General features: G+C 38.9%; 1 protein-coding gene across 6 annotated transcripts in view; it reads right to left on the minus strand.

Annotated features, from left to right (window-relative positions):
- The window catches only part of LOC137413098 (myomesin-1), a 185748-nt gene that overhangs the window by 59152 nt on the left and 115769 nt on the right, over positions 1-10827 (minus strand). For all 6 annotated transcript variants that reach the window (XM_078786457.1, XM_078786461.1, XM_078786460.1 and 3 more), the window contains one exon: positions 10243-10369. In XM_078786457.1, coding sequence (XP_078642583.1) covers positions 10243-10369 — 127 coding nt within the window. The remainder of the gene's footprint in view (positions 1-10242; positions 10370-10827) is intronic.

Below are 10827 nucleotides of genomic sequence, written 5' to 3' on the forward strand. Positions count from 1 at the left end.
ATTATTGAGTTAATTTGCTTATCTTCTTGACTGAGCACCCTCTGGTCCTCTCTCAACGTTAATGCTCCAAGCTAAATGCACCATCTTGTCCCTGTTTCGGCCACCTATTCCACCTCAACTTTGATGAGGGAATGCCTCTGCATCCAGTGTTTTATCCAATTTCTAGTTGCCCGGGATGATTTTGTTGTTATCACCACACCTGTTATATAAAAACAGGTACCACCAACAATGCTAAGAGCGCGCAAGCTAGTTAATTAACCTGTTCCCTGCTGATTGTAATCACTTCTGTCTGTCTGTGTGTGTGTCTGTGTGTCTGTCTGGGCCATAACTTTTTACCATTTGAGTTTTGTCATCAAATTTTCAACAAACCTTTATTATGATAATATGGTAAAGGCAAATTAATAATTTTGTCAAAAGGTCAAAAGGTCAGCGTCACATAATATCATCAATTTCCATCCGATTGACCTGAAATTTTTAAGAATTTGCATATTGGGTCACTGAATTGGTTCACCAATCAAAAGCTAGAAGTTGATTGTTTTTTTTTTAGATCAAAAGCTCAAAGGTCAAGGTTGCATAAAATCATCAAAGTTAATTTTGTATTTTTTTCGTTATTTTGATCATTCGAAGAAGAAGAAGATGATGACTGACTACAAACGGAGGTGGCTGGGCTGTGCATTTCCACATGCTTTCTAGTTCATTTTTGGGCTGTGCCTTATTGACTTCAACACAAAATGTTTATTTCGGTAAATAAATTGTTGAGTAGGCCAAACCTTCTTTTCGTAAACGGACAATTTGATATTCTTTGATATTATTTTTATTTATTACCCTCGCCAGAGGAGAAGGTATTGCATTTTGAGTCCGTTTGTTTGTTACTTGGCAAAAAAAAAAAAAAAAATTTTTTTGCAAGTGCGTTGATCACTCCGGTTTGTGTGTGTGTGTGTGTGTGTGTGTGTGTGTGTGTGTGTGTGTGTGTATGTATGTATGTTTGTGTGTGTGTGTGTGTGTGTGTGTGTGTGTGTGTGTGTGTGTGTTTGCACGTGTATGTGTTTGCGCGTGTGTGTGTTTGTGCGTGTGTGTGTTTGTGCGTGTGTGTTTGTTTGTGTGTCTGTCCGCTCACTTATACTTGCGTACAGTTCACAATTTTAAACCCATCTTCACGAAACCTCACCAAATGGTAAAGTTAGTGGTTCGACAAAATCCTATATATTTTTGTGGTCAAAAGGTCAACATAGGCCAAAAGGTCAACAACCTTTTCAAGTTTCTAAAATCCTCAATTTTCATCCAATTGACTTAAAATTTGAATAGGATTTACATATCAGCGAACTGAATTCAACCACCAACTATTTTTGAGATCAACAAAGGCCAAAAGGTCAACATAGGCCAAAGGTCAACAACCATTTAAAATTTCTAAAATCCTCATTTTTCTTCCGATTGACTTGGAATTTGAATGGGATTTTCATATCAGCAAACTTAATTCAACCACCAACTATTTTTGAGATCAACATAGGCCAAACGGTCAACTGGACAAAGGTCAACAACTTTTTTCAGATTTCTAAAATCCTCAATTTTCATCCGATTGACTTGAAATTTGAATAGGATTTTCATATCAGCGAACTGAATTCAACCACCAACTATGTTTGAGATCAACATAGGCCAAAAGGTCAACTGGACAAAGGTCAACAACTTTTTTCAAATTTCTAAAATCCTCAATTTTCATCCGATCGACTTGAAATTTGAATAGGATTTTCATATCAGCTTGCTGAAACCAACCACAAACAATTTTTGAGGTCAATATAGGCCAAAAGGTCAACATAGGCCAAATTTCTAAAATTGTCAATTTTCATCCGATTAACTTCAACTTTGATGACGATTTGCATATCAGGTCACTGAATTCAACCACTTATTATTTTTGAGGTCAAAAGGATGCTCTACTGAGTGCTATTCTACTTTGTTCTGTTTTGCCAAGTGTCGCTTTATGAGTGAGTTTCCATCTGTCTGTCTGTCTGTTACTTGCTGGAAAGTATGTTGGTTGGTTGGTTTGTCTGTCTGTCTGTCTGTCTGTCTGTTCGTGCGCAGTACTACGTCTACATCGTTGCACATAGCATCACCATACTTTACACACATATTTGCCTTGCCCTGGAATAGACTGTGCCCAATTTTTAACTCTCTAGGGCCAAGGTCAAGCTCAAGGTCACCCAAAACGTGAAATCAGGGGGGTCGAGTTTTCATTTAAAATATATTTCAAACCACTATAACTCTAAAAGTACAAGAGATATGCATACACTTACTGTTACTGACATATAGGAAGTCACATACGACATTTCATTTGGCACCATGACCTTTGACCTTGAAAGGGCAAACTCAAGATCAAAAATTGTTTTTTTACTAATAACTCTGTCAAACATTATCCGATTCCCTTCTCACCAACACCCTTGAAAAAGAGTACATTCCGGCAAGTCCTCGGTCTCTGACTGATTTATAGTTTGTCTGTCTGTCTGTTTGTCCGCATAGAATAAATATGATTTTTCTCTGCAACCGTTGGTGCGATTGACAGGAAATCTTCACCATATATGCACCCACCTCCACCTGTATAATGTTTAATGATAATTATGACGTCATCGGTTACGTGGTACAGGCGTCATCTTGGAAAAAAAACAAAAAAAATTGCACCTCTATATCTCTGAAAGCGCTGCATAGAAAAAATTGAGACATAGCTCATTGTAAAGAACTCTCCATGGGGAATAACATATGTTAATGATTATGTCATAGGTGCCTCCATTACGATGTCATAATTCGATAAGTACTAAACTTCATCCGATCAAGATGAAATTTCTTGAGCATCATCTAGGGATAAATTGGGGGAGAGAAAAAAATGATGACGTCATCGGTCACGTGGTTCTGCCGCCATATTTGTTTTTACAAACACTTTTACAAACACAAACCTTTACAAACATTGAAAACAAGTCCCGGCGAGTGTCTACAATCTCTGATTGCTCTTTCTAGTTTTTACATGGATTTTACAGCTTATCTAGGAGCTTCTACAATATATCACATGAGGGACAAGGACATAAGGAGAAATTACTCTACTTTGCAAGGATTATAATTGGACAATTGAAATCAACATAGACCATGAGACCCAAAATCATGAGCCATATGGTCAGGTGGAAACGTCAAACAGGTAAAACACACAATAGTGACAATTATATTATTTTCTTTATCATTGAGAGATGTTTCTCGCTACTCATCCATTAGCAATTCAGTATCTCATAATGGTTTCCTGTGTGTAGTTATAGTGGTTATCATTAAAAATTACATTGTTATTATGAGCAACGATACACTGATAAATGATTCCAAAACCACAAGATTAAGTCATAGTCTTATTGAGTCATACCCCGCCCGAGCCCTCTCTTCCATAGATCTCCTGATGTCCATGTTCTCTGCTGTTGTTGTGTTTCCCTCTCTCCCCCTCTTGTCTCCCGCTCCCTTTATTATATGTTCAATGTGTTAGCTCTTACATGAGCCTCGACTGAGCATATATAGTCCCCTTCATAGAGCAAGGGACTTGACGAATAAGTGGTCCGTCAGCGAAGTGTTGGGTAGGTTCTTTTCGTAATAAATACAAGCAGAAGTAAAAGTTTCCGCTTCCCTCTACAAAATATTAGGTATTAGTCCTGCACCAGTGAAAGTTTATGGATTTAGCAGTTTATGGATATGAATGTGGTGCTGCAGTTGCAATGCCGAAGAGGAGTGTCTTTTTGTGGTTTGGATAGTCCAATGTTGTCAAGGAAGTTATCAAGATACGAGTGTCATTTGCTGTTCCGCAAGTTCTTCTTCACTTGGCCCTTGACACCAATAACCACTGATATCATGACAATCTGCAAATCCCACATCCCCTCTAATTTAATATTTAAGTATTTATGCTTTTACAACTTTTAGTCTCTTTCAGTATGACACTTGTCTGATGCGACAGCTACACCTCTCACTGTATGTTCTTCTTGACCCTAAAAACAAGAGAGTTCATATAACACCTTAACCTTCGGCAGTCTTGACAAAGTTTGTTGGCATTGATGACTCCATGGGTGTGGATCATAGTGTCCAATGAGATCATCGCTTCTTTGTTCTCCTTTAGCGTTTATATTTGACATGAATGTAGTAAGGCCTACAGATGTGCAATTGAGCAGTATATACTGCACAATTCTATTGTGTCAACTCAGTATTCAGCTACATCATATGGGATGAAGTGAAAAGATACATTAGTCTTGTTCATGACAAGACCTGCAGGCACTGCTGTCGCATGTGCTTAGGATGTGCATCTGGTAGTATTTATTCCTTACTGCCTCAACTTTTAGTGACATAATTAAGGCTTGTATTTTGCCTTTCACACCAGAACTGTGCAACCATCGGAATTATGCTCACCGGTCCATGACGACTTGCTTTGCATTCAGCCGGAACTGTCTGTGGAGCCGCCTTCCTACCCATGCAGCTCTTCAGTTCTCTGTTATCTTCCTTTTCGTTATCATTTTGTAACTCCTCACTTATTCTCCAGCTGATCTGTCTTATGCAGTGGACAATTGTTCCAGGCCGACTTCCATATTGTATCGAATGGCCAATCTTAAGACAGAATACTTAGGTTTACGGGCCTTGTACAATGGAACTAGTTTCGCGTGTTCTCCTTGACAACTTTGCAGATACAGTTCCTTCAGAAAGTATTCACACCCCTTGACTTTTTTCACGTGTTGTTGTGTTACAACCTCAATTTAAAGAGGATTAAATTGAGATTTGTTTGTCACTGATCCACATATAATACCGCATAATGTCAAAGTGGATTTTTTTTTAGAAATGTTTACAAAGTATTTAAAAATGAAAAGCTGAAATGTCTTCAGTAAATAAGTATTCAACCCTTTGCTATGGCACTCCAAATTGAGCTTAGGTGCATCCAATTTCCTTGGATCATCCTTGGAATGTCTCTACAACTTGATTGGAGTCCACCTGTGGCCAATTCAATTGATTGGACATGATTTAGAAACAAACACACCTTCCTTTTTAAGGTCCCTCAGTTAACAGTGCATATCAGAGCAGACACTCTACCAGAAACTCCATGGAATTGTCCGTAGAGCTCCGAAATAGAATTGTGAGGAGGAATAGATCTGGGGGAGGGTAGAAAACAATATCTAGAGTAATGAAAGTTCCAAAGAGCACAGTGAGCTCGATCATTAGGAAATGGAAAGAATATGGAACTACCCAGGCGGTGTTGGTGTTGGTGGAACCAACAACCATAACCCCTGGTGTTGGCTTAGCGGTTAGGGTACCGGCTTGGGATCCTCGGTTCAAATCCCGGTCGATCGCTGAATTAACGCCAGGGGGGTTGACTCAGCCTGCCATCCTTCCGAGGTCGGCAAATTGAGTACCAGATTGCTGGGATGAATGATCCCGGTGTGTACCCCGGTTTAGAATAGGTACACTGTATTCCTGCGCATCGTAAGAGCGTGACCAAGGGTTGGCATCAGGAAGGGCATCCGGCCATAAAAACATTGCCTCAAACAGGGAACCATTATTGTCATGGGGCCCGCAAGGCTAACCCCCGCTCTAGCGGGGAAAATGGCCTTAAAACGATCATTCATTCATTCATTCATTCCAGGCACTTCCTAGAGCTGGTCGTCTGACCAAACTGAGCAACTGGGAAAGAAGGACTTTGGTCAGGGAGGTGACCCAGAACCCAATGACCACTCTGACATAACCAGTGTTCCTTGGCTGAGATGGGAGAACCTGCCGGATGGACAAGTGTCTCTGCAGCACTTCACAAATCTTGGCTTTGTGGGAGATTGGCCAGACGAAAGCCACTCCTGAGAGAAAGGCACATTGTCACTGGAGTTTGCAAAAAGGCATGTGAAAGATTTTCAGAACATGTGGGAAAATATTCTCTGGTCTGATGAGTCGAAAATTGAACTCTGGCTCGAATGCAAAGCACTATGTCTGGTGGAAAGCAAGCACAGCTCATAACCCATCGAACACCATCCCTACCTTTAAGCATGGTGTGGGTCTCTGCCGCATCATGCTTTGGGGATGTTTTTCAGCGGCAGGGACTGGGAGACTTGTATGGATAGAAGGAACAATTAATGGAGCCAAATACTGGCAAATCCTTGAGGAAAACCTGCTTCAGAGTGCAAAAGACCTTTGACTGCAGTGAAGATTTACATTTCAACTGTCAAATGACCCCAAGCATACAGCCAAATCAACACTGGAATAGCTTCATAACAAGAATGTGAAAGTCCTTGAGTGAGCCAGCCAAAGGCCAGACCTGAATCCCATCGAGAATCTGTGGAAAGACTTGAAGATTGATGTTCACCGATGCTCCCCATCCATCTTGACAGAGCTTGAGCAAATCTGCAAGGAAGAATGGGAGAAACTCCCCAAATCCAGATGTGCAAAGCTGATACAGACATACACAAGAAGACTCGAAGCTGTAATCACTGCCAAAGGTGCTTCTACGAAGTATTGACTCAGGGGATTTGAATACTTATGTAAATTAGATATTTCTGTATTTCATTTTGAATTATTTTGTCAAGATTTCGAAAAAAAAATTGAAATTCAGAATGGATTAAAATGGATAAAATTTTAAAATTTAATCCATTTTAAATTCACGCTGCAACACAATAAAATGTGAAAAGTCAAGGGTGTGAATACTTTCTGATGGCACTGTATGTGACTATATCCACTACGAGAATATTGTTTGCCGTTTCCTTCTGTATCATCCCTCTGTCACATTAAATTGCCTCATCAGGCCAAGATGGTTGACATATGCTTGCAGATGCTGCATTCTGTGGCAGTTTATCAGCTTTCTGGTCTTAGTGAAAATCTATTTGATGCCAAATAGTGACCAATTAATGACACCAGATCGATATTTGATGACTGCCCCTGCCAATGTATTGATTGCAATGATATCGTTCATAAAATTCAGCTACCTTTGCAAAACTATTCAAATTATTATATCGTACTCTTATCTTATCTTTCTCATCTTGGTATCTTGTATTCCATCGACCTCTTCTGCACACATATATATATATATATATATTAGGGTGGTCCAAAAAACATCAATCTCTCCGATTTTGATGCTCTACTGGATTATTGTTAGAAATGGTCTAAAACATTCACCAACCAAATATTTTCGCTCAATTCCATCTAGAAACTCATACACACTTCAATTGAAATATGGCGTTTTTCACCAAATTTGGCTAAATGAGAACAATCCAAAAGCAACCTAGGTGGAAAAAGTACATGCACTATTGTACTAAAAGCCATTTTGTGGTTCATGACTTTTTGCATGCGCTTGCGCCTGTGAGTGTGAGTGTGAAATCATCATGGTCGAAACATGTTTGACAATGCTTGAAACATGTTTGAAACATGTTCATACATGTCTGACTCATGTTTCGACCATGAGGACTTCACAGGGGTATGTACCATCAATGACATTATTTAGGAAAAAAATATTTCTAAAGTTTTTGTAAGTCATTAAAATTGACCGAAATGACAAATTTATATGTTGAGTGTGTATGAGTTTATAGATGACTCAGATGCAAAATATGTTTTGGGTGAATGATTTAGACCATTTCTAACAATAATCCAATAGAGCATCAAAATCCAGATAAAAAAGTGATTTTTTTGCATTTTTGGACCACCCTAATATATATATATATTTAATGTCATCATAAAAAACAATATAATGTATTTTATGAGGGATAAAGAAAATGGTGACTGGTTTCCTTGGTATGTGCTGCTCTTCAAAATGTGCTGCTCTTTTAGCAAACTTCACATGAGATAACGACAGACAATGTTGTTCTTCTTGACATTGGATGTAGAAGAGGCTGGGATGACATGCTGGGAAGTATTTCCCAAGAGACGGGGGAAATATTTGGAACTTGTCTGTGTGGTTATCAAATTGCAAGGTGGAAACGACATGCTGAACTTTCCTAAATCAGCATATAGAGATGCTGCTTAATCTTTCTTTTGCTGACGGGAAAGACTTTATAGCATGAAATGGAATCATCTGCTAAGGGAACAGATGGTTGTCCAGGAAAGCAGAAAGATTATTTATGTAAAGGAGGAAGAGAATTGGTCCCAGGATGCTACCTTGAAGGACGCCAGCCTTGAAGGGATCAAAAGGGATGAAGTCATTGACAGCAAGTGGATGTTTCTGGATATAAATGAAGATTTCAACCAAATAATAACAATAACTTTTGTAGTAATATCTTTGTTATAATGGAGCAAACATATATGGTTGTGTATGTATGTATGAATGTGTATGTATGTGTATGTATGTATGTATGTATGTATGCATGTATGTATGTATGTATGCATGTATGTATGTATGCATGTATGTATGTATGTATGTATGCATGTATGTATGTATGTATGTATGTATGTATGCATGTATGTATGTATGTATGTATGTATGTATGCATGTATGTATGTATGCATGTATGTATGTATGTTTGTGACCAAAACATCTTCAAATATATATAAAAACGAGAAACACGATCTGTGAAGCCTTGTGACTATATATCTATTAATTACGTACTGTTTGAACGTCAGTGGTATCCTGTCTATGACTTAATACTAATGAAATATACCTTTTGACCCTTAAGAGTGCTGAGATCCCCTAGACCTTTAAAGACACTTTAAGGCCCCCAAGACCCTTAAGACCATCAGGACTCCTAAATACCCAAAAGACCCTTGAATACCCCAAAGACCCTTAAAAACCCAGAGGATCCAAAAGACCCGAAGATTTAAAAGACGCAAAATACCCCAAAGACCCCGAATACAAAAAAAAAAACAGACACAAAAGACCTAGAGGACCCAAAAGACCTTGCGGACCCAAAAGACACCAAAGACCCTTTAAAACCCAAAATACCCTGAAGACACAAAAGACTCCAAAAAAAACAAAAGACCCCAAAGACCCAAAATACCCTGAATGCTCAAAAGACCCCAAAGAAGACCCAAATACCCTTAAATACCCAGAGAACCCAAAAGACCCCAAAGACCCAAAACACCCTAACTACCCAAAATACCCAAAAGACCAAAAAGGACCAAAAAGGACCGAAAAGATCCAAAATACCCAAGATGCCCTGAAGATGGTTTAAGACCCTGAAGACCCAAAACACCTCAAATACCTAGAGGACCCAAAAGACACCAAAGACCCAGATGACCCAAAATACCCAGAGGACCCAAAAGACCCTGGAGATGCTTAAATAACGTGAAGGCACAAAAGACCCAAAATTCCAAGAAAACCCAGAGGACCCAAAAAGACACAAATACCCCTAAGACCATTAATGACCACAAAGACCCACAAGATGCTTTCGACCCATTAAACTCATTAGACGATCTTGGACCCTTGACCATTTAGAGCTTTGCCCCACCTAGATCTTTTTAGATGACAAATAAGTTACAAACAAATAATATTACCAATATTACCATAAATTTGTACAAAAGATTGGTGGAAATCATGACAACACACCAACTCAAGTTCAGTCAGGTCATTATCCTCAGTTTAAACAACCCCGTGCCTCTGCAGCGACGTGTGGTGAGGCAAGTGTTGCGAGCCGATCCACGCTAGTTAATAATAATGATAATAAAATTTTATGTATTGTATTTGCTCAATTATAATTAGGGTGATGTTGATAAATTAGTAACGGCACCCTGGCTAATTTTGAGGAGCATTTCCAGGTGCTGCAGAAGCGGCCACATGACAAGTGAGTCTACTGGGTGGTTTATCATTGCCTCCACCATATGATAGCAATCAGGGCAGAAAATTGCAATTTTATAAAATTGCAAGTGCAAGTACACAATGCCCTACTGTTTATGGGGAATCTTTCATATCACCCATCAGCAAATCTTGACACATGAGACCCTGGCTGAACATCCATTGTGACAGAGAGTGCACTCATTCATGCAATGCCCTAACTGTGAAATACCCCCATGGCAGTTTATAGTTGGGTAAGGAATCACGTAGACAAGACAGTTCAAACAAGTATGCTACCTCTGACCTATCCTGCCAGAGTTGTGGGTGATCTATAAACTTGGATAGGTCTCCAAAATATTTATTTACAATATGGTGGGTAATATGATTTACAGTTTAAGAAGAGACTTTAGAAAACAGTTCTGAAGTTGAACGTTGTTTTGCCTTATCTTAGCTTTCTCCTACGATGGTATTTATCCAAGTCTCTGGATTATATGAATTTTCACCACCTGGTTCGGGGAACTTCCATTCCTCGCAAGTGAACGTGTCGCTTGCATCAGATGTGGAACCAACCCCAGCGATGTTCCCTGCCCTAATACGGAACTTGTACTGTGTTCCTTCTTTCATCTCATGAACCTGCAAGGACAAAGAGGTCATCTTAGACAATTACAATCACTGTATGAACTTCCACCCACAAGTGTTCTGCAATTTTTGAAAATGCTGTTGGAATTTTTTTTAAATATTGATGAGACTGACTTTGTGAGTATCTGTGTAAAAGGATTTTGTTATTAGCTTTGTTGGTACTAAAGCACTACAATGTATACTTTTCATGATGATTAATCAGCTCTAACTCTCGTATGACTTTGTGCGATAAAAAACTTCTTGCTTGTATTAATTAAATGTAGATCATCAGAAGTTAACAAAAAATTAGGGGCAATACCCCTGGGCGCTCATCTGGTACAATAAAGCAGTATTACTACACCGACGAAAAGTATTTTAAACCCATTTTAATGGTTGCTAGGAGACAGGGCAGCATGTAGAATCATACTAACATAATCACAAGTCTTTGAACAAACAAACAAAATATACCTGTT

The sequence above is a fragment of the Myxine glutinosa genome, chromosome 11 (assembly GCF_964187855.1).
Source record: "Myxine glutinosa chromosome 11, kmMyxGlut1.1, whole genome shotgun sequence".
Classification (NCBI taxonomy): domain Eukaryota; kingdom Metazoa; phylum Chordata; class Myxini; order Myxiniformes; family Myxinidae; genus Myxine; species Myxine glutinosa.